We start from the raw sequence: 25,218 nt of genomic DNA, 5'->3' as shown, positions 1-25,218 counted from the left end.
GTCTGCTACAGGGATCACTTATGAAAGAAAGAAAAAAGGTGGTATGGTAGCACCTCTATCAGCCACATCCTGTTATGCATTTCTCTATACCTGCTGTGGTTTGGAACTCTGTCACTCATGTCATCTCAGTCTTTTCAGCTCAGCACTTAATGTTCATGTCACACACTCAGTGCAGAGCAGTCATGCAGTCAATGATTTAAAGTTTTGATCTAAACTAATCTGTGATCCAGATTAAATGACTTCTTCTTTTTAACCTTAAAAAAACTAACTACCTTAAAAACAGAGAGAAATGAAATTGATAAGAATGCATTAGAATACATTACTTTTGCAAAAAAAAAAAAAAAAAAAAAAAAAAAAAAAAAGCTTTAATCTCAACCCAATCAAATTTGGTTCAGAGAATTCTGCCTCTAATACTACAGTATAGGCACCCTTAAACAAGATATGGTATTATTTAGGTAGTCTGCATTCTTTTCAGATTCTTGCTTCATCAAGTTAATCTAAATAAAAACTGGCTTTAGAAGAAAGACGTAACACAATGCAAATGTTAATTACATTTGAAGACATTACGGAGCACAGCAAGGCACATACTTGACATTAAGAAGCAACAAGCCTGTGCTGTTAGGGCTTCCTCAGCTATGTCTTCGACTACTAAGCCCCCTCATATTTGCATGCTACAGCAGATCTGAGATCTACAGGTATGAGATATAGATAACAGATACAAGACTATGAGATCTTCATTAGTTATATATAAGATCAAGTGGGAACCACGACACATTCATGATCTTGCAGGACTAAAATCTAAACCACTCATTTAGAGCAGTGGAAGCAATGTGCACAATTCTAAATATTCTCTCAATGCTCTCAGTTGCTTTTCAGCACACACTTTCCAAGGTTTGGTTAATGCCAGTTGTTTATTTCAGTGCTGAATCTTGGGGAAGTCATAATGCTTTGGTCCCTTGACAGAAAAAAAAAAAGAGAGACAGAAAACAATACAAAGATTGCTGCCATGCAGTCCGTAATGCTCATGTGAGACTCCACCCCTTTTTCATCAACATTTAAAGCAGGAAAGTCATGAATTCCCATGAGTTTTTGAATGGCATGATTCTAGAATGTTTTGAGAACAAAAAAGTTCAAACTAGTATGAATCTCCCACCACCCAAGGTTCTTACAAAGGATTTATCTAATCCACAATCAGTGGTGTTAGAAATTATGTTTTAGCTGCCCTCTTCTTCCTCTACAGAGTGATTTAGTCCAGGTATGAATTTTAGAAGGTGCTTACGGACGCTTCCTTTTCTGCCTCTCCTTGGCAGCGTCCCAAACATGGATGAAGATGAATTTTCCCAGCTCGGGGAGAGTGAACTGTTACTGCTGGTCAGGCTAATGCTGCGTGTTCTTGTCAGAGATCGCAAGGCCCCCGCTTCCAGCTGGAAGAAACTTCCATTTGGCTCAGTTGGGCTGAACGGACTCGAGTCATCAAACACTGATGACATGAAGGCTCCATCCTCACTATCATCTGTCATTATGCTGCGGCAACTGCTGTCACTGGAAAAACGCTGTCCAGAGCGGCCAGTTGGAGATGACAGAGACATCAGAGAGTCAACAGACAGATGCTGAGCACTCTCATTCAGATTACCTGGAACACAGACAGAGACACCTGTAATCCTAACGGCTCTGAGTTATTCAATATCAGCTAAAACATCAGCCTGTTCAGCATCAGAGAATTAGACAAAAGACACAGATAGACACAGTGACAGTTTCTTAACAATTTTGTTTAAATAGCTTTTGTTAAACAACTTCAAAAACAAAGCAGGAACTCATGCACAACTATCACAAACCATATAAACCATGGATAATCACTAAGTAAGCTACACCATAAAAAGAACCAAGGGGATGTAAACCTTTAAAAATTAATAATTTGTTTTAAATCCATGTTGCAAACCCAGCTGGAACACTCTCAAGGAGAAATACTGTGTTCTGTCAGACAGTGGCCTCTAACTGTCTGAACAGCTGTATATAGTTTTTTTTTTTTTTTTTCACCTCGAGTGAGACGCTTTTCCTGAAGTGTGAGAGATTGCAGTTCCACCCATTTCTCACGAAGTGTTTGCTGTGCAGAGGGAAAACACAAAAACGAGATCACATCTATGAGTCATTCTGGTAAACGTGTATATACAGTATGTTGATCAGCATTCATTTAGATGCTTCAGCACTTATGAAAACACAAGCACATACGTATTATACACAATACAGACTGCCTGGGACTTCTCAGTCTTTCTGAGTAAAGTTTCAGCTTTGTGTACATGTGGTAAACACACACAATCATGCACAAATACACACCTTAAGATAGCGCATCTTTTTCTCTAATTCAATTCTCTTCACGACACTCCCACTGACTGTCTCCAACCTTTACACACAACCCAAGAAGAGAGGAAAAAAAATCATTAATATATGATGGTCAAAAAAGTTTTATTTAATTTTGTTTTGTTTTGTTTTTGTAATTTGTCATTTTGGTTACATCACATTTGAGGTTGCAAGTTCTCCGCAAATTGTGAGTTGGTATAATATGTGTTTTACTTTCAATGATCCAACAGCAGTCCACAGATTTGTGAGCAGAAATATTGTGTAGAAAGTTGTGTAGAAATATCATGAACTTTAGTTTGTCCTGTTGAAGCATATTCTACTAGGTTTTTGTACAGCTGGCCCCTAGGATTTTTGTTTTCCATTCATTTTATCTTTCATGAGTCTGATCACTTAATACCACACATCTTCTTAACAACTACATTATTTGAGTCATCATTTATGACAGCAGCACAAACATCCTGTTACTGATACTTATTCTCACCTCAGCATGTTAGTGGATTCTCGAATCAATTCAATAATGTGCTGGTGGGTCGATCCCTCAATACTGACTCCATTTACTGACAATATGATATCACCTATCAAAGATAGAGAAAGATTTTTAAAAACAAATAGCTAACACTCAGTACCCAGAGCAGAGTGTTCACACAACAGCCCCACCACCTCAAACATACACACACACACACACACACACACACACACACACAATTATGACTGTTTTGGTGGTAGAAAATAAGGTCTATTGAAAAAATAATTAAATAAATATTGAGAAAGAATTAAATAATAGTCCATAAAGACCAAAGAGAGCAATGCAAGTGTTAAATGTAGATGGGTTGGTGGGAAAGTGCCATGTAAATAGGGTCAGGTCAAATGGGTGGAGTGAGTAACACTCTAAGAAGAGGAAGTGGAAAACCTGCTCACCAGCAGTCAAACCTGCAGTTTCAGCTGCACTACCATCCTGCACACTGCAAACAAATGTACACATCTCCACCATACTGCTGTTCTTCACCTTTAGACCATATGTCTGCAAAGAGAGAAATACATCCCAATGGAGCAATTAAAATGAGCCTGCTCTATTAAAAATTAATATAAAAAACAGCTTCATATTAAAAATGTACTGAATTTAGACAAAATATCAAACAAAGTAGCATTTATAGCATCTGACGATATGAAATTTGTTACATATTGAAAGACAAAACAAAATATTGCATTCAAAATGGAGAAAGGAGCAATTGTGACATTCTGTCTCAGCATTATGTTAGAGGATCAAGTACATAATTAATGATGATTAATATAATAATGAACAATTTCTGTGATATTTCGCTATGGCAAATACATTCAGAAATTTGCCTACATATAGGTTATGAGTATAAAACATGCCTGAACTTCGAATCCAAAGGCTTCATTGTCTTGTTTTTCCAATATAACCATTGTTCTGTGCAAAACAGGGAAAATGCACAATAAATATTTGCATGAGAGACATCAGATATTCAGTGAAGTGAATCAGGAAATCTGTCTTACCTCTGAGGATCAGTATAATCCACTAGAGATGTTGAGTGTGTTCTGTGCAGCTGCAAAAGAGTAATAATCTACTAAGTAATAATCAAAGTCAATAATCTACTAATGAGAAACCATCTGAAATTCTGCAAAAGAATTTGCAAGAATCCTGCAGGAATGCATTTTTTTAATGTCTAAACAACTTTCAAGATATAGGCTATGTGCAGTTACCTTTCATTTAGAACAGTTTGACAAAAAGAATGTTAGACCTACAGTTTAAAATTTTCAGCATTCACGGTGCCATAGAAATAGATACAATAAAACTCTATCACTGTGTTGTCACTGTATACTGATTGTCCCACCTTACTGCGTGATAACGTCCCATCTTTAATCTCTTCAGTGTTCGAATTTTTGGCACTGTTGAAAGAACGTCGTCGCCATAGTGCATTTTTCTTCTTTTGAGAGTTGTCAATTATGTAGCTGTCCAGGCTGCTCAGCTGTTTTAAAGGTGCTTTAAAGTTTTTATTGGATGTCATCATGCCTTCTTATTCATTGAACCACACTGCATGCAGCTGCAGGCTTCAGTGTGACCTGTCTGTAGTATACACAGCGGATATACCCATGTCACGTGAGTGGCAGGAACTAAAGACATCGAGAATCAGTGTGTGGGTGTATGTTAACCATTTGATATGGTTCCTTTTTCCCCTTCGCTATTCTTTCACTTATTTTCATCTTTGTCTAGTATGCTGTGGACAGAATTTGTGCATCTGCTTGTGGCTGTTTCCTTCCTTAGCCTTTGGCTTCTTTGAGAATTTTTGCAGTAGTCTGAAAACAAACATACATAAAAACATACATCAAATCTCTCTCATCTGTCACCTGTTTTCACAGTGCTGCACAGCTTTTACTTCTTTCTCTCTTTTTTTTGTGGACAGTCACTTTTGTTTCATGGTCTACAAAGTGGACCTTTCTGAAAGCTGGCATAGTGAGAAACAGATGTGATGAGACCTTAACAGAGCAGACAACCTGATTTGCTGAGGTTTAGGCTCTGAATATATTTTTGATAACAGGTGTACAACTAATATGAATCATTTGAAAGCAATATGTCTGGCCCTTGAGTGTAAAAATTTCTAAACAGTATCAGAAACAGAGAGTTTAGTCTTTAGGCGTAGGCACAGCTGAAACATGGGTGTAGTAGTGGTGGGGGGGATGGGGCTGTACCATCCATTCTGACTACATTATTCTCATTCTCGTCATGCAGGACAATTTTTAAATTTAAAACAGGAATCCAACAGGAAGTTTGCCATTTAGTTTTTTTTTTTTTGACTTATTTTATTTAGTTTTTTATTACAGGCTCTGAATATTAAAATACTCCTCCAAGAGACTTCAAGTGCTTCTCTGCAAGTTCTCTGTATTCTTACAAAAAAGAAGTACTCTTAAAGTTTATTTTAAGTAAACTTGGGTTCAAGTATATTTTCCAAATATACTTTATGTAATAGTTATACTAAAATAAATATACTAGTAGTTTAGTATAGTTCAATACTTCTTGGGACTAAAATGGCAAAGTTTTTACTTTCTAAAAGTATAATTTTAAAGTGGACTTTATGTGTAACAGTAGTAAATAATTAGTCTACAAGTTTTCATTTTGTATTGAAGTTCCACTGTACCGCCCATGGTACACTGTGTGTTTAGGCAAATTTCACAGGAATGCAAAGGGGTTAATTTGCTCTGCCTATTTGCAACCTGGTGCAATGATAAAATGATATGTTGGGCAAATGATTTGTTGCGTCTGTGTTCTTTAATTTGTGCACTAGATCACCAGCAGAACTTTCCACTCTTATCAACGTGTTTTAATATTGTGCTGTCATCTAAATTTGCCTTGTTTAGTAAATCTGGCCCTAAATCTGTGTAGTTAGTATCTACTGAAAGTGAAAATAACAATGAATAAATTACATAAAATATATTCCAAAAGTCAAAAGTAAAATAAATAAATAAAATCCACAAAATTGCATAGTTTACAATGATTGCATGGCATGCCTTGAAGCTTTGCTATTACATTGTTATAATCATACATGGTTATAATCCAGTTTTAGCATTACATTGCATTAATATGGAAGCTGTCAATGGATCACCAAAGGAACCTGTGTCATATACATCTTTGATAGCCGAGTTAGTTACACAGAATTGTAATCTAGATTTTTTTTTTTTTTTTTTTTTTTTTTTTTAGTGCTGGGACTTCACTCTAAACTGATTTCAGTGATGTGGTAAAGGTCTGCACTAATACCCACATCATTTTGCACTCTCATCTCAAGAACCCTCATCAGATCTTCGAATATGTGACACCATTGATGCAGAGGCCTGTTGATTCAAGGAAATGTTAGACCAAACCACAGATATGTAACGTATTTTCCAGTGCACACTAAAATCAGCCAAGGGTCTAAAACACAGACAAACAACTCATGCACAAAAAATATACAAACAGCTTAACAGTTAGACTGAAACTGTCATATCTGCAGGTTATTGAGGCAGAACTACCTAGTTTAGTCATCAGTCAGGATGTTTTAGGGTTAACAGTTAAAGGTAACGTTGGGTCAGAGCACACATAAGAAATGAGAGGGAAATTATTTCCTCCAATTCCACAGTAATATAAAGAGTCAAATAATAATAATAATAATAATAATAATAATAATAATTTACTAAAAAGTGGTGCTATCAGCAACATTGCTTGTTCATTTGAAGACATAGTTTGGTCAAAATTTCAGGCTCATGCCATTCCAATCTTGCATGATTTTTTTTTTTTTCTGTTGCAAAACACAACAAAAGATATTTAAAGGGGTCATATACTGAAAAATCAAATTTCCCATGATCTTTTGACATATAACAGGTCAATGTACATCCTGCAAGTTTCAAAATTTTAATTAGTTTAAAAACCGCTTTAATTGAAACCATGCTCAGAAAATGACTCATTTTGGAATGTGCCACGTTATGAACGTAATAGTGAGGCGGAAGCTTGCTCTGCAGGAGAAGATCAACACCTGCTTCTACACAGGGGAGCTGTAAGTGGGGGGAAGGTTAAGATGATTCCAAGGGACTGACAGGCAGGGGGGGCCCTGATGCAATGTCTCCTGAGGAAATTGATTTTTACAGAGGGGGAGCCACCCCTGAAACATGACTGCAAACACGGTGTAAACAAGGTGAAATTAGGAAAGAGCTCCTGATCGTTTCATTTTTAAACAAGACAGTAGATGCAGGCTGTTTAGAGACACTGAAAGTAAAAGATGATGCCTTGCTGAGCCTGACTGTTTTGAATCCAACAATAATGCTGAATCACATAAGTTTGAATAAAGCTGTTTTTACCACTATTGCATTTGCTGTTCCAGACCATTTGATATATACTGAGTATTTATGTTTTTAACCCAAATGACCCATGTTGTTTTCAGAGTACATCATAACAGTGTCCATCTGTTATTTTATAAGCAAAACTGTTAGCCAATAATAGCAGTGGGCACTAATGTACATGAATGTAACATGTAACATGAACTAACAAAGAAAAATACATATAAAGCATTTATTAGTGGTATTGATTATTAAAATCAAAAGTTGTGTCTGGTAATATTCTTTAATGGACAGGAACTAACAAAGAATAATTGTATTTTTTATTAACTAATGTTGATAAAAAATTACTGTAATTAACAAATTCATTGAAAATTGTTAGTTAATGTTAGTTAGTGCATTAACTAATGCTAACTAATTAGATCTCTGTTCAACAGTCTAGATTTGGTGGCATTATATATATAAAAATGTATGCTACACAATCTATCTTTATTTCTTAAATGTTTTCCTAATCAGCTGGACATCGCTAGTACACAGCATCTGTAGAAAAAAAGGAACTGTTTTAAGCAAACACCAAATAAAGAAACATCAGAAACTGTGAGACAGATGAATCAAGAAAAGTAGTTTATTGCTCTATGGTTTACATTTTAGAAAATTAAATACTCTAACACAGACAAAACAGAATGCTAATCAGAAAAAAAGTGGATATGTGTTACATAATTCCACCCTCCTCATATAAATGTCTCTGTTCTTTCTCAAAACATTAGACAGCAAAGTACAGAGAACACTTTGTAAAAGTCTGAAACAGAGACGTGTGTTAGGATCTCAGATTGAATACCCAACGTAAAAATAGTGAGCTACAACATTTCTCAACAGCATCAGGCTGTAATGGTGCAGTATTTTGCTAAGTTTTTTAAGGATTTGGTTTCTCCCAGACATCTCTAATCCACATTTAAGCATTTTATGCTTTTGCAAATGACTGAAACAGGATAAAACAAGACTATTCTTCAACAAGCAAAATAAATGAAAACACTTTTTTTATACAGATTAAATAAATATTTGAATATGGATGTTTATACAAAGCAGTCAGCAAATTATGTTCATTGTCAGATGATAGACTTATTAAGACTAAAATATAACATGAAATATATGCATATACTTCTATAGAGTTTGGAAAACCCATAAATACAAGTTTTGTTAGTGTCACATCAACAGAGGCAATTTTAACATAAATCAGACATTTGAAGTGATATAATTTACACACAAGAATGTTCCAGATTACAGCTGTACAAAAAGTAGAACTCTGTATGCACAAGAACATTACAAGGCATATTTATCACACACAGTCAGATACACTAACACACACCTCGGGACTGCTAACAGAGTAATCCCTAGTGAACAGCCTTTCATCTCAGTAAACCATCACAAAGACATGAAATGTTCAACCACACAGACTTAAAGCACAATATTTAGCAGACAAGTAGTTACGCAGTTATAAACTTTGAGAAACTACAATTCTTCAGTACACTCCCATGACTATTTATATACACAACATTTTATGTTTGGTTTTAGATATGCTGGGGTGCTCTATTGAAATCTGTAACTGAATGTCTGTCGAACGTTGATTACTATTTTTCAGCAGCTGGGAGCCTTTGTATAGTGCAATAAAGTACAACTTCTACTTGAACATTAAATGTATAAAATGTACACTTTCACAGTCACATATTTCACATTGGCATTCAGAAGTCCTCTAGATCAGAGGTCCCCAACCCCAAGGCTGCAACCCATTAAGGCGCCATAAAGTTGCTACTAGGTCACAAGAACAATCTGGGAAAAATATCTGTGCAGCAAAACGTCTCTATATTATTTAGTAAACAAGCACCACTATCTAAATTTACAGAGAGCACGTCATTTCAGAAAACATCAGCTTTACTACTGCAGCAGACTCAGCCAATGTTAAGATGAGTATGCATCAAACGTCCCCTTAAAATTTTCTTTAGTGAAGGAGGTAGGAAAAGTACAAGGAATGGCATTAACACACATACTGATAAATAAAAAGGACAGCCGCCTTTAACCAAAAATATGATGACTTGTTTAAAAAATATGTGGCTATGGGCAGTTCACATGTGCTGAACCTCATGTTCATAATGTGAAGATATTAGCTAATACGTCAATGAAACCGTCAAAATTGCAAAAATTACTTTGAATGGAAAAACATGAACAAACAGAGCAGCAATAACTGCTGAAAGCCACAATGTCTATAAACATAGCTGCACTGAGAGTGACATACTTGGTGGTTGACCATCTTGCTGAAGCTAAGAAGGCCTTTCAGCTAACACTTTAAGACTGAGAATGAATAACACTGAAGTGAATTTATTAGACAGGCTAAAGAGTCTCTGTGATATGCACTGCAGCTCAACAAACTGACAACAAGGAAATACTACTGGTTTATGTGCAGTACATATTTCAAGCCAGTGTGCATGATGTGGGTGCATTCAGTGGCAACTTGTACAATTGGGGCAGATATTTTCAAATCTTTGAATGACTACATATCAGGTAAATTTAATCCTTTTGCATTAAAATATGTAAAGACAGAGCAGCATCTATGAATGGACAGCTGTCTGGCCTCACTACTGGAATCAAAGTTGTGCCTGACTTTGAATCTACACACCAGGCTAGGCGTAAAATGTCTGGAACTTCACTCTGTGCTGAATAAAGCTGTTAAAATGATCAACCACATCAATAGCTTGATGAATCATAATTTTGTTGATTTCATGTAAATTAACAATTAAAAATACATATAATGATTAATGATTGTTCTGATCATCCCCCCCACCCCCACCCCACTGACACCAAGATGGTCCACAAGAATATTTTCACCTGTCTGTGGTTTATAAAAGGTTGGAGACCCCTGCTCTAGATGAAGAATCTGGTTAAAAGGCTTTGAATGATGTGTTACATTTTTTCCCTCTTCAGACATGAGGGTTTGTCCCAGACATCTGCACACGCACAAAAGACAAACTATTCTCTTTGCATTTAGAAATGACAGGGTTTACAGGAAATCATCCTTCAGGTTTCTAAAGGTACACAGTACAATCAAAAGTGATGTGAGCTGTTTAAAACTGTAGAAAAAATAGTGCCAGGAAACCACAATCTGCACAAAGCTTGGCTAAAAAAACAAGCTTACTTTTGCAGACCACATTACGCTGTCTGACGTCAACCATGGTCTCAAAAAAAAAAAAAAAAAAAAAAAAAAAATGTTGGTCCTGTTGGTTGGTCTATTTTTTGTGTGTGTGTGTGTGTGTGTGTGTGTGTAAAGACATTTTGACTTACTTTTCAAAATACATTTTTAAAATACAATCTATTTGTAAGTTACACCAAGCAAAACATTAATGGCACAAAGCATAACAAGTGCAACTCAAAGCATTTGGCACTTACATGATCAGTTGAGGTAGCAGTATATCAGTACTCTATCACCATCTATTGACTAAGAAACAAAATACACTCTCTTTCATTCATCATTCTAGTCAGGTGTCATCACAAGACAAAATTTCCCTCTTAAACTCCAGCAATCTTTGGCATCTCACCTGAGCATCTAAAATGTCCCAGTAACAATGACAGACAGAGATAAGAGGGGCACCAGACTGCTGGGTTACTCTTTAACGTCTTTGACCACAGTTACCTGAGATACAGTTTTCTTGACACGTAGTGCTGTCAGTCGAGCAGCTGGATTGGCGTACCAGCACTCCCGCATGATTTTACCCATAACCCTCAGCGCCTGACATAAACACAAACAAGCACCACATGAGTGATTCTATACTTTTGACTACTTAAATCTTACAATTTTTTATTTTTATTTTTTTTATAAGGATAATTATAAGGACACATTAATCAACATTTCTGTAAATGTGCCAGTGTTAGCCAGTTGGCTAATTTTCAACTGCAGTCCTTTGGCAAAATGTTTCAAAACCCTTTAAAATATCAAAAAACAATAAACAAAAATATTTTCATGACAACAATACTAACACTATAACAACAATCAACATTTTCACAAATCAGCCATACAAAACAAAACAAAAAAAAACAGACCAGACCAAACAGTAAAATACTAATTAAAAAAAAAATCCAAATATACCAAAAACAATTTAGCCGCTATCAATCTTAAAGATGAAACTTCAAACGATGTTTCATCTATGTGAAAACATTTATCTCATCTCATTTATCTTGTTTCATAGTCAGGGAACTAGGATTACATATGTATGACATTTCTTTCTTGGTTTTTTTTTATTCATTTTTATTGTCTGTTTGTTTATGTTTAGTTATTGTGTGTTCCGTTAAATAAATTGCGTAGATTCACCCGAGATTGTTGCCGTTTTCCTAATGTTCCTTCAACGGTCTAATATTGCTAAGTCCAAAAACTGTAAAGTTATTTTCTGTGGCCAGGAAAATAACATTTCTTAAAGTTGATATTCAGTGAACAAGAAGACAAACAAAAGTCTTACAGGTTGGAATGACATGAGGGTGAGCAACTGGTAAGCGATTTTTCTTTTTGGTGTAAACCAACTGTTTTAAACATAAAAAATCAAGTAGTAGTTTTACAGTGAGGAGCCTTTTCTTTAACTATGTTCTTTTCAAATGTTTTCAAAAGAAAATTAATGTATTTGTGTAATATCAACCTTCGAAGCATTATTACATCCATGTAAACTGCTCAGTAGATTCCTCATATAAATGAATACTACATATTATCAAATGTCACCTGAATGGTAGATTTATCACACAAACCTCACAGCTCTGCCACTGGTTAGGAATGTTGGGTCGGAGTTTTTGTTCACACACCACCTTCCTCATATCATCCACTGATGGGTCTGATTGTACCTGGTCATAATAAGGCAACTGGAAATCTTCATAAATTCCTGGAGAGCACAAAACATTCATAAGAATTTATTTTTAAAGAAGTAAAAAAATAAATAAATAAATAAAAAAAATAAAAGTTAGTATGAACTTGTTATTGATTACATGACCCTTTGGAATACTATTCGGATTGAACAGTTATGGTAGTAAGCAGTCAATTTTAGCAGTCATATTTATTAATTACACTAAAAAAAATTATAATAATTTTATGGAAAATAACTGATTTTTTCAGGTTGTTTTCTTTTTTCTATTTTGAAATGCAGTCAAAACTCTGTAAAATTATCTCTAAATGAACTACTAGGCTGTTAATGACAAATTACAGTCATTCACATTTTTTTATACAGAAAAAATACTATATTTTTATACAGTATGTTTTCTGTTTTCTTAAATTACAAACAAATGTATGTAAAATCTGTATGTAAATGTATGTAAAAAAAAAAAATCTGAAATTAATACAATAACAAATCTGTTAGATGATAAAACGGTCAAATGACTGGCAGTAAATTAAAATCTACTTATTTAAATAAGCTGAAAAACACTGTTATTTTACAGGTATTTCCTAAATTGTAATGATCAAGCACCTTGACTGTAAAACAAAAGGCAAAAAAGCTCAAATGACTGGCAGCACAGGGTGCCAAACAAAAACCTTAAAATTAAAGTAAAGTAAACACTGTAAATTTACAGGCGTTTCCTAAATTATTACAATCAAACACCTTCACCGTAATATTAACTCATTAACTAAATAATTAATTAATGAAACGTCACATGACTGACAGCAACAGAATATGAAACACTAACAGATCTCAGCATATTCACTTATTACCAACCAGTCTGACTTTATTCCTTTCATATAAAACTTTTTTATTGAGAATTAACAGATGTTTAGATGTTAATGTTTTATTGCAAATAATAAAGTTTGAAGTCACCATTTTGGAGATAAACATAAGCTTTAGGCTCTTGACCCTTGACTTTATAATTTCAGTTTTTCTCTGGGTGCTGTAACTATGTGTTTGTAAGGCACATTTGTTATCGTAAAAACTGGTAAAAAATCATCATATAATAACCTGACTCACTGAGCATATCATGGTTATTATTCGCTGAATATGTTAGCTTTTAGTTTTGCATTTTTTGTGATGTTATGACAGCAAAAGTTTATTTTTTTATCATATATTTTTAAGCGTCTTGAATGGAGGCTTTTTGACGCACACAAACATCAAGAATCAGCACATAAATTTCAACAATGGTGACAATCAACAAAAAGCTTGTTTTGCAGTGATCAGGGCTAATATGAATATTTGTTGATTGTCACCATTGTTGAGATTCATATGCAGATTCTTGATATCTGTGACTCTACATATTCTTGTCTAAATAATTTCTTCAAAATGACAAACAAATTTTTAAAATAGCAAAGCAGGACTGGATTTCATGCATTAAACTTGTAAGACTACAAAAAATGAATTTAATAATTTTAATTAACATGCTCAAACACTGAATTTCTGATGAGGTCAGTGAATCAAGCCACTATACAATGACAAGATTGTTTATAGTACGTAATCAACTTCATCTGATCAGAACCTTTTTTGCTGGTTTTTCCATAACAAATGTGCTTTAGAAACACAGTTACAGCAACCGGTGAAAAAAACAAAAAAAACTATTAAAGGGGTCATCGGATGCCCATTTTCCACAAGTTGGTATAATTCCTCAGGGTATGAAATGCAAATGAGCTCTGCTCGCCCCGCCCCTCTCTTCTCTCTATGATTGACGAGTCTGTTTACTTTAGCCGCATTTAGCCGCTAAACTTGCTAACTAACAAATTATTAGGAAAGGCGATCGCAAAGATTCCTAAAAAAAAAAAAAAAAAGCTGGATCACGAATGATTTGCGCAAACATAGACGGATATATATGTAGATCGGGAGGGGCATTCCCTTCACAAAAAACGTAATCTACTGCATCTTCAGTGGCTCAGATGTTGGGAGTAAATGACGACCACTACGTTCATTATTACATCCAGCAACACAGCACCTCAATCGGAGATACTCTTGTCTAACTTACATCCCTGCTCCAGCATTGAAACACAGAGGGCGGACTGTTACAGCTGATCTGAGGTAAAACGCTCATGTCAAGCAACTATCATGAGAGTGGCCTCTGTCAGTGTGACAGCACACTGACAGGCATCTGAGAATGGTTCGATTTGAAAAAGGGAATATTATTTTTACAAATTAATTAAAAACCACTGCATGGATTTTTATCATTATAGGGTAGATTTGTACATACACTGCCAACACACATTAATGTTCAAACAATATGTAAAAGTGAACTTAGCATCCGATGACCCCTTTAAGAAAATCTCGGGGTCAAGAGCCGAACTCCACAGCAGTGACTTCAAACTTTATTAATTTCAATTAAACATCAAGATCTGTTAGTGTTTAATGTTCTTTTGGGATTAAAAGGGTTTCTGTTTTCTAAGTTTTTTAGGTTACCATTGTCCTGAAAAGTAGAGCGCAAGCATTAGTCCAGAAGACAATAAAATGTTGATATTATGCTGCATGTCATTTTTTTGAAGGCTGTAACTGTGGAGTTGCTGATGCAGTGATAGTTAAGATAATTAGGATTTGCATGTGTGCTGTTGCTAGCTAGAGGTTAATTGCAAAAAAAGCTTTAATTTCACAGAGAATGTTTCATGATGATAATCCAGACAATACCTGTAAAGCAACAATTTTAAAAAAGAAAAAAAAAAACATTTATAAGAAATTTGAAAATAATTTTTAGAAAATGTAGTATATTTGAATTTAGTTTTACAGTTTTTGCTTGGAAGCTGCTTCTGCCAGTCATTGACTGTCTTTAACCATTATTTCTATTAATGGTAAGTGTTTGGTACCCTCTGCTGCCATTCACTGTTTTTTTACATTAATTGTTTTTACAGTGTACAGTTAAAACTGTCATGATTACGTATTTATCTGTTTGTTAAGTAGCATTTCTATCTATCAATCGATAGCCATTTCAGTATAGAGGGAACCCTTCTTTACTCTAAACGTCAATAAATAAGAACATAAATTAAATCAGTTCACTGCTGGTGTATATTTACTGGGATCTGAACACTCTTTAACACAGTAAGGCACCTTGGACGGAACATCTGCGAGCAAGTTCCCAGAACACCAGGCCAAGTGAGTAGATATCAGCACGCTTAAATGACTCAAAGCTGCTCATGTTTATGGAATCATCCAGGATCTCGGGAGCCATATATCTGCAGAAACAAACACACTCACATTAGAGTAATGTACCCACACCACATGAACGCATTAACCTCCATAAAGATGTCCTCATACACCTTAAAGCAAACAATGACACGTGTCTTATAGAGAGACAGAAAGTGCATACAGAGTTCAAAGAGAGGAACAGAGCATACACACACATACTAAAACTGGTATATAGTCAAACACACACAGATACACATACTGTAGATACAAAGATGCATGCTGTCTATCAATCATGAATCTTGAATACACAAATCCAAAGGCTAAAACACACAGACAATGATAGTAAATAGAAAGTCTTTAATAGTCAGATTATAGCACCTGTCTACACATGCAACCAACACTTTTATCATGTCTGCATTTACTGAGAAACAGCTCACTCAAATACAGTGACTGGCTCCTCCACGGAAGTGTTTATGATTCAATACTTAAAAAGTAATAATTACCTTATGTAAGCAAAATAGTGCCTAACCTCTTGGTGCCCACTCTGTGGTTAATGGGGATGTCGATAGTGTTGGTGTTGGAGTCGTGTTTGACAGCCAGACCAAGATCAGCAATCACCGCCGTTCCATTCTTCTTAACCAGGATGTTCTTTGACTTAACATCTCTGTGGGCAATGGCAGGCTTCCCTGTCCCAAGAGCAATATGCAATTTAATAACAGCACACATCATATACCTGACAAGGCATATTCATGCAGAAAGGTAGAATTTAGTGTTCCAGTATATTTAAGACACAATTCACAACACAAGGTCACACTTTTATTCCAGGTTTTATTTACTTATTTATTTATTTATTTATTTATTTATTGTGTGTATGTACTAATTGGCTGTGGCTATTTGTGTTAACATGCAAGTCATTAATTAAAGCAAAAAATGAGGATTAATACCAAATATTTAGAGAGTAGAGCTAGAGTATGAGTAGAGCTAGTTCATGCATTCAAGACCAGCTACAAAACTGGCTGGATGTCTTGGAGTCTCCATAAACAAGCACCATTATCAATCTGGTAATACCAGCCAGACAGTGAGGATGACGGTATGCTTCACAGACCACTGCCTGGATCTTTAACAATTATTCTAGCATGGGCTTTAAAGACTACAATGTCTTTAATTACAACCAAGACCTGCCAGACAACAAGTTTTATTCTATGATTAGTATTACACTTAAGATGTAACTACATTTATTACATTTATTGCACTGTGTTGTCCAAGGTGGATGTACTTCTGTAGCTAAGTGTTTTTCTCCCGGTAAAGGTTTTCCTCCCACAGAGAAACAAGACCAAACACAAAAAAAAATCGAACTGTTTCATTGGCTATTCCCATATTCCTACTGTGTGTGATCAACACCTTGAGTGCCAATAATCTCCATGTGGAGGTGCGCAATGCCACTGGCAATGGACAGTGCCAGAACTATCATCCCCTCCACTGATACTGTGTATCTGTTCAGGTAATCAAAGAGAGACCCATGCTCATGATACTCAGACACCAGCCACAACTGTGTCCATGAGCCATTATCTGAAAAAAGACAAAAAAATAAAAAAATAGATCGATTACAATACAGGACATTCAAACAAGATGGAGAAACACATTCAAGATTATTTAAAACCCTATTTCAAAACGTATGCAGACAGTTAGAAGTTTTTCAAGTTCTTGTACTCTTTGTATTAATTTTGGTTTCATAATTTAAAAAAAATCTACTTGAAATTTAATTTAGTTTTGATTTAATAACTCAAAAAAGCAAATAAATATATTCCTCACTTTCAGTCAGTCACGTTTGACGTTACGTCGACTGACATCATGGGGCCCCTATGAAAAACACAACCTGAACTGTGTTACATAATTGAGATACAAATGCTGACAGGCAAGTGTGTCAGAACAAATGAAGCTCAATATGTAACCTTCCCAATGCCCTGTAAGCCAGATAACGTGCCCACCAGGGGTGCCAGGGTTCTGAAGCAAACGTTAAGGGGCAGAGCTCAATGACAAAAGGTAAAGTCTTGTGGAGAAACTTGGGAAAGTACGAAAAAGAGGAACATGGTGGGGAAAAAAACATGGAAATACTGGGACATTAATGCCAAGTCCAGAAGGGAGGCAGGGAAACCGCAACCAGACATAGTGACAGACCACTCTGTCTAGTTTGGACTGCGTGGCAACGGAGGACCCAGAGTCCACCGAGGGGAACAACTGGGATGGCGCTGCAAGCCAACACCAAGCCAGGCTCCCGCAAGTTACCTGATGTTGCCCAACACACGGGAGGACACGGGCTCCACACGAAGATCGTAAAATCTTGCGAGAGTGTTAGGTGTCACCCGGCCCGCAGCTCTGCAAATGTCTGCGAGAGAAGTGCCGTCCACCAAAACCCAGGAGGAGGCAACACTCTTGAGTTAAGTGAGCCCTCACTCCCAGGGGACACGGCTCACCTTGGCACTGGTATGCCAAGGTGATGGCATCCATCACCCAATGTGCCAACTTCTGGGGACAGCATTCCCCTTCTGCTGACCTTCAAAGCAGACAAAGAGCTGCTTGGAGCGTCTAAAGCTCCAGGTGCATTCCATGTAAAAACGGGACACAGCAAATCCAAGGCCGGGTCTTCCTCCTCCGGGGGCAGCGCTTGCAGGTTCACCACCTGATCTCGAAAAGGAGTGGTCGGAACCTTGGACACATAACCAGGCAAGGTCTCAAGTCTCAAGGTCACGTGAGAATCAGCCGGCCCACACTCAAGGCACGATTCGTTGACCAAGAATGCATGCAGATCCCCAACCTCTTGATAAAAGTGAGCGCAATCAGGAGCAAAATCTCCTCTCTGCGAGAGGAACCTCATTCAACGAACAGACCACACATCACAGCGTAGGCCTACATTGTAGAGTGATAGTATCTACCATGGCCTGGGGAAGGCCATAGAGGTCTAACCTGCCCGTCCAGAAGCCAGACATGCAATTTCCATAGATTGGGTCGCGGGTGCCAGATGGTGTCTTTCCCATGAGAAAGAATGTCCTTCCTCAGGGGAATCCGCCGGCGAGGGGCTGTCGCGAGGAACGTGAAGTCAGCAAACCAGGTCCGAGTGGGCCAAAAAGGCGCAGCCAGCAGGACCTGCTCCTCATCCTCCCTGATCTTGCACAGGGTCTGTGCAAGGAGGCTCACTGGGAGGAAGCCCAAGGCTGCAGTGCCATATCAATTGCCTGCATACGGCAGCCCAGCCTGTCTTGGAGGCATCCATGTTGACAACAACGTGTCTCAACACCTGATCTAAGGGCACTCCTGCCTGTAGGAAGACAGTGTCTGACAAGGGCTAAATAGGCAGTGACAATCCATGGAAATGCCCACCCGGAAAGTGCCACGATGCAAATGGTCCATCTCGGGATCCAGCCATGCAGCCAGTGCAGAAGCAGGCTCATATGTAGCAAACGGCGTGACTGCGACTGCGGTTGCTATATGCCCCAGGAGCCTCTGAAAAAGTTTTAGAGAGCATTCTCTTCTCCCAGTTAACCCGAAGCCCTGATGGATGAGGTGCTGAAGCACTTATTATAATAAAGCTACACTTGGATTCATCTTCAACTTGCCATTCAGTGGACCCTCATTACAAAGGTTTACAAATTGCATTTCTCCCAAATGAGATATCCTTTGCAAGGGTAACAGCAGCTCCCCTGCAATCACCACCTTAGCAAACAAATAACTGCTCAGACTTACTCCACCAGCTCGTATGATCAGAGCAAACCTTTATTGCTCTAACTGGGCAAACCTGTGCAACATTTTACTTTCCCGAGACTCAAAGGAGAGAGATGTAGGACTGTAACAAAACAGCTTGGAAGCAATACAAAGTCAACACAACTATGACTATATATAGTAATATAGGTCAAAACAAGACCTTCACCAAACCAGAAGCAAAATCTATACAGGAAGAGCTCATTAACAAGGCCAGCAAATATCTCTAAAGGCTAATGAGAGAGGGAGGACTACTGAGGGAGAAAAAAGCCAATAATGTTTTAAGAGTACAAAACATCTCTGAGGCTGACTCAAATTGCTTAAACATGCTCAGCAGCAACTGCAGCCACATTTACACTTCACAAACTCTTGAAAGGAATGCCAGTGCTGAACCAGTAGGCCAGTGAACCAGATCCAATCCTTGCATCAATCAAGAATCAGTCAGAGTGCTCAATTCAGAGGACAAACCCAAAGATTCAACATCCCTGGATGAGGATGCCATATAGTGCCCCAAGCCTGAGAAATGTGTCTGGCCTAACTGGAATCTTACAAGAAAATCTCTCCAGAAGAGACAACAGGTGCAAAAACCAAACCAGGAATGGCCAAAATGGAGCAACTAACAGAATATGCACCCTGTCTTTCTTCACCCTCAGAAGAACTGCTGAGAGCAGTCGGTATGAGCAGAAAATGTTCAGGTTGACTCATAGCCACTGTTATGCAAAAGCATCTCAGAAGTGATGGAAGGGACAGAACCAAACAGGGCACTGGGCTGTTTCGAAGCAACAGATCCAACTCTGCCCTGCCAAATCACTGTCAGATCACACTAGTGTAGCCTCCACTCTTCGAGCCTCAGGACCTACAAGACAATAGGCAAACAACTTGGTAAGAAGGCAACAACTGTTGGCACAATTATTAGAAAATGGAAGAAATTCAAGATGACTTTCAATCTCCCTCGGACTGGGGCTCCATGCAAGATTTCGTCTCATGGAGTATCAATGATCCTGAGAAAGGTGAGGGATCAGCCTAGAACTACACGGGAGGATCTGGTCAATGACCTGAAGAGAGCTGGGACCACAGTCTCAACGGTTACCATTAGTAACACACTACACCGTCATAGATTAAAATTCTGCAGCGTGCGCAAGGTCCCCCTGCTGAAGCCAGCACATGTCCAGACGACTGAAGTTTGCCAAAGACCATCTGGATGATTCAGAGGAGGCATGGGAAAAGGTCATGTGGTCAGATGAGACCAAAATAGAACTTTTTGGTATAAACTCCACTCGCCGTGTTTGGAGGAAGAAGAAGGATAAGTACAATCCCAAGAACACCATCCCAACCATGAAGCATGGGGGTGGAAATATCATGCTTTGGGGGTGCTTTTCTGCAAAGGGGATAGGATGACTGCACCGTATTGAGGGAAGGATGGATGGGGCCATGTATTGCGAGATTTTGGGCAACAACCACCTTCCCTCAGCATGACGATGACCTCAAACACACAGCCAGTGCAACTAAGGAGAGGCTCTGTAAGAAGCATTTCAAGGTCCTGGAGTGGCCTAGCCAGTCTCCAGACCTTAACTCAATAGAAAATCTATGGAGGGAGCTGAAACTCCGTGTTGCCCAGCGACAGCCCCAAAACCTAAAAGATCTGGAAAAGACCTGTATGGAGGAGTGGGCCAAAATCCCTACTGCAGTGTGTGCAAACCTGGTCAAGAACTACAGGAAACGTCTGACCTCTGTAATTGTAAACAAAGTTTTCTGTACCAAATATTAAGTTCTATTTTTCTATTGTATCAAATACTTATTTCATGCAATAAAATGGAAATTAATTATTTAAAAATCATACAATGTGATTTTCTGTATTTTTTTAGATTCTGTCTCTCACAGTTGAGGTGTACCTACGATAAAAATTACAGATCTCTCCATTCTTTGTAAGTGGGAAAACTTGAAAAATTGGCAGTGTATCAAATACTTATTTGCCCCACTGTATTGTCATGCATTCAGACACCGAAATCACACAATATACCTTTGTTATCAGCAGCGATAAACCCCAAAATATTCTCATGTCGTAGCATGATGGTCTGATAAATCTCAGCCTCACGAAACCAGGAACGCTCATCTCGTGAGGAGAAGATCTTCACAGCGACGTCCTCCCCCCTCCATTTTCCCCTCCACACTTCCCCAAAGCGCCCCTTCCCAATACTCTCCTGGAGGACAATTGTTCGAGCAATCGTTCTCTGGACCAGTAGGGGCAATCCTAAAAGAATATTACATAAGCTGTGATTTAAAGGGTTAACATATATATGCCCATATATATGTCTATGCTCCTATTTAAAGCTCACTCATTTTTTTTTTTTTTTTTGAGTGAACTATTCAGTTATTTTTTTAGATTCACGCCATTAAGAAAAACATACATTTGCACTGTGTTTTTTGTTTTGATGAGCACACCCTTCTCATACCTGATCCCGAGCCAGAGGTGCTCATGTCATAGATAAGCTCTTTTAGGCATTTGTCAGGTGACACCAAAGTCTGGTCATCCAGGGGTTCTTCTGGATCCTGTTTGTGGGCTTTGATGTGGTTGCATCGCAGATTTTGTACAGCACACATTCCCAGAATGACACCTACACACACCAGGCACGATGGCACAAGAATTACGGCAGCTAGTTCCAGCTGACTCCACCCAGATCCCTCAGGCGGTGGCTCTACACCAAATACACAAACACATAAACATACATTGGTCTTCTCATGCAATGTTTTTAATATGGTGATGACATTTGGTAAATGTTGATTGCAGTACATGTAAAGCAAAAACGGTTGATGAGAACTAGGGCTGCACGATAAATCGCATCAGTTGTGAGGCATGTTTAGTCAGTAAAGCCGGTACTTTTTATTAGTAGTAAATCTCCATCACGTGTGTTCAGCTGGAGCTGCAATTAATACACAGAGCCGTAAATCACTGACAAGCTACACAAAATCATGCTCATAACCAACTTTACTGACTAAACGCGCCTCACAATCGGATGCAATTTATTGTGTAGCCCTAGTGAGAACCATGTCAGAAAAGGGTCACAGTTTTTGACATTACAATATATTTGGGACATTTTCAAAAACCCAAAGCGGAAATAGTGCTGTATTTAAAAAGGCATCTTTTCTGATAATGTCAATCCCAACCACATTTGCTCTTCATGTAAATATATTTGGTGTATCAACCCATTTTAGTTGACGATATAGATCAAATCAGAAAATAATGATCTTTCACTTAACATTAACTTTTTGTTTTTGAATTGCATAAAATCAGCATCACATTAGCAATCGTGCTAATATTCAGGTAAACAACACTATTGTTCCTCGATTGAAATTGGTTAACTATACCATATGTTATAGAAAATTAAAAAAAAAAACGAGAACTCGTACATACAAATCTCACTAGCACTGCCTGAATATATGGCAGTGTAGCATGAAAACGTCTCTGGTTACCTCTGCTCTCTGAGAAGAGGAAACGAGACACAGCCTCATAGCATGATTACCCTCCTTACTTGAATCTTCTGAAGACTTATAAAACCCCACAGGCGAGAACTTATCCACCAATGGCAAGAATGCAAAATAGAGGCAGACTGCTGCTCTATAGGGGCTTTCGCACCATTTTTATAGTTACTAGAACTACTGGTGGAAGTTCCTGCTTTTTAGTGTGTTCGCACTACAGGAACTCGGAATGTATTTAGCTCTAGGAACTCCATTTGGGGGAACTAAATTAGCTGATACTTCAGAGTAGGGTCTAAAACAGTTCAATAGAAACTACCAGCTGACTGAGCCTGGTTTTTCCCAAGGTTTTTTTTCTTTATTTCTGTCACAGATGGAGTTTGGGTTGTTGCCACTGTCGCCTCTGGCTTACTTAGTTGGGGACACTAGTGCACATAGTGCACAGATACTATGTTAATTAAACTGATCTGGATAATGGCATCACTGATGAACTGCCTTAAACTGAAAATTGAGTGTTTAGTGTCATCCTTTTACATTATTCACACACTCTTTTTCTATTTAAAACTGCTTTGACACAATCTGTATTGGTAAAAGCTCTATATAAATTAAGGCAAAAAAAGTTTTAAAAAAGCATAAGACTACTGCAAATACATGCAGAGTACAAGAACAGCGGACTGGCTTGATTCCCCATTCACAACAATACATGTGATGCAAATAGGAACATTCAGGCTATAACATGTATAGAGTAATACGCATTGATGCACCCTCTTTTTTTTAAGCAAATTTGGTATAGGTTTTTTTCCCTGCAAAGGATACCTCTGTTGACAAAACCAACAAAACGATGACGGATTTCCGTCTATGCTTATTACACAGTGAATGTGTACAACAGCTATTCACGTAGATGTAACCTATAAGGACGATCATTTGTGCAGAATGACAGAAGCTTGTGTGCCAGTCACAACAGACTGTGAACATGCTATACGACCTAGTTGAACACCACTTTGCAGGTTAACAGCTGAGGTAACAGTCCACTAAACCCATTGGAGTATCGCACCCACTAATTCCATGATAAAAGTTATTAAACGAGTAGATATAAACTTGTTGCAAAAGCAAACTTACACTGCGAGTCAGGAAACAGTCAATTCAGAACTGACCAGCACTAGTTGATCATATAGAGGGGCGAGTGGTGCCTTATTGAGCCATTTAAAATTCTTACTGCCAAGACTGTTGGGCGAATATGAATATGATAGTGACACACCATTATAGCAGCATACAGAATATTGATGGCACAGTTGCCAGTGGTGGAAAAAAAAAAAAAATATATATATATATATATAGTAAAAGTAAAAAGTACTAGTAAGAGTAAAATTGTATCTTATTTATTAGCACTCATGAGTATTGAGTAGTGAGTACTGAGCTGTAGATCCTACCCCCTCCACAGCATGCTAAAAAACTTTGCTGGCTGAGTTAATGTCGAGGGGCATCCAAAGGAATCTGAATCTAAATGGTGAGCTGAACGTTGTCAGTAGGGAAGACTTGTGGTCCAGTGAGATCTGCCAAAAGTATCTCTTGGCATCTAGCACTGAGAATACTGTGAGGCTTGCCATTTTGCCACTTCTTCCACTGTGCGCATTGGGTGATGTGGACATTTTAGGAACTTATTCAGGTCTCTGGGATCAATACACAGTCTTATTTCATCTGAGTTTTTCTTGTGAGTGGCCACTATGGATGCTACCCAGTCAGACTGTTCAGATACTTCTGAAAGCAGTGCTATTGGCCACCATATATTTACCCAACATGTCACCCACTGAGCATGTTTGGGATGCTCTGGGTCGGCGTACACAACAGCATGTTCCAGTTCCTTCCAATATCCAGCAACTTCGCACAGCCATTAAAGAGGATTGGACCAACATTCCACAGGCCATAGTCAACAACCTGATCAACTCTATTTGAAGTTGTGTTGCACTACGTGAGGCAAACAGTGGTCACACCAGATACTGACTGGTTTTTGACTGTTCAAAAACAGATGTAAGAGAGCTGTCGTTTCACTATCAGCCTCATTAGAAAGGAGTAAAGCAGCAGTCTTGGCGACACTATTGTAACTTCTAATTGTAATTCTGACCCATGTCCAGTTGGTGGCGAGTGCACTCCAGTGTAGCAGCAGAGCACTGGATCCAGAAAAAAAATGACACTGTCACAAATGTTTTGCTATGCGTTTGATTACGCCTAGGCAAGTATCCAAAAATTGAATTTCCTAATGAAATGGACATAAAAATCTGCGACTTTGTTTCATATCAAAAGTAACACAAAGCTTAGCCTAATGCGATTTATTGGATGGGAGGCGCATGTACTGTTCATTCATCAAGACCAAAAGATCATCTGGTATTTACGAATCAATATTGGTTCATAAAAATGAGAATATATTAAAATCGCTGTCACTGCGGGGTGTGGCATGAACATGAAAAGTTATGTAGTCTCATCTGTTCATCTGTTTTCTTAACATAAATGCATATGCCTAAATCTTTCATTAGGGTCATAATTAAAAAGTGTGAACAAAATAAAACAAAATAAAAGCAATTAAGTGTGTTATTATAATTAAAATATGAAAATTAATATGACGGGTAATAATAGATCATGACCGAATTTTTACGACCCTGTCCGTCAAAACTGTCTAAAGAAGTCTAGAGAAGATTATTTC

At 37.7% G+C, this 25,218-nt stretch overlaps 2 protein-coding genes across 4 annotated transcripts in view; both read right to left on the bottom strand.

The window, feature by feature from the left end:
- Positions 1–332: 332 nt before the first annotated feature.
- On the bottom strand, positions 333–4,444 carry cytip (cytohesin 1 interacting protein). Its single transcript, XM_051120072.1, has 8 exons — positions 4,215–4,444; positions 3,877–3,926; positions 3,736–3,790; positions 3,277–3,379; positions 2,840–2,933; positions 2,335–2,401; positions 2,038–2,104; positions 333–1,633 (listed from the first exon to the last, which is right to left on the bottom strand). Exons 1-8 carry the CDS (start codon positions 4,389–4,391, stop codon positions 1,215–1,217), a joined length of 1,032 nt encoding a protein of 343 aa, XP_050976029.1. The 5' UTR covers positions 4,392–4,444; the 3' UTR covers positions 333–1,214.
- A 3,345-nt stretch (positions 4,445–7,789) lies between these two features.
- Positions 7,790–25,218, bottom strand: part of LOC127171019 (activin receptor type-1C) — a 56,024-nt gene continuing 38,595 nt past the window's right edge. For 2 of the 3 annotated variants that reach the window (XM_051119421.1, XM_051119422.1), the window contains 7 exons: positions 21,500–21,742; positions 21,067–21,297; positions 16,692–16,859; positions 15,820–15,976; positions 15,213–15,337; positions 11,965–12,095; positions 7,790–10,960 (listed from right to left, as the gene is read on the bottom strand). In XM_051119421.1, the coding sequence (XP_050975378.1) occupies positions 10,835–10,960; positions 11,965–12,095; positions 15,213–15,337; positions 15,820–15,976; positions 16,692–16,859; positions 21,067–21,297; positions 21,500–21,742 (1,181 nt within the window). In that variant the 3' untranslated portion in view covers positions 7,790–10,834. The remainder of the gene's footprint in view (positions 10,961–11,964; positions 12,096–15,212; positions 15,338–15,819; positions 15,977–16,691; positions 16,860–21,066; positions 21,298–21,499; positions 21,743–25,218) is intronic. The other variant, XM_051119423.1, reaches the window with a different exon arrangement.

Source organism: Labeo rohita, chromosome 9 (assembly GCF_022985175.1).
Source record: "Labeo rohita strain BAU-BD-2019 chromosome 9, IGBB_LRoh.1.0, whole genome shotgun sequence".
Lineage (NCBI taxonomy): Eukaryota > Metazoa > Chordata > Actinopteri > Cypriniformes > Cyprinidae > Labeo > Labeo rohita.
This window is presented reverse-complemented; position numbering and strand designations above follow the sequence as displayed.

Coding starts and splice junctions, on each gene's coding strand:
- cytip (XM_051120072.1), bottom strand. CDS start 4,391: ATGATGACATCCAATAAAAACTTTAAAGCACCTTTAAAACAGCTGAGC. Junction 2,402..2,839: donor GAATCCACTAACATGCTGAG/GTGAGAATAAGT, acceptor TTGTGTGTAAAG/GTTGGAGACAGTCAGTGGGA. Junction 1,634..2,037: donor GGAAAAGCGTCTCACTCGAG/GTGAAAAAAAAA, acceptor TCTGTGTTCCAG/GTAATCTGAATGAGAGTGCT.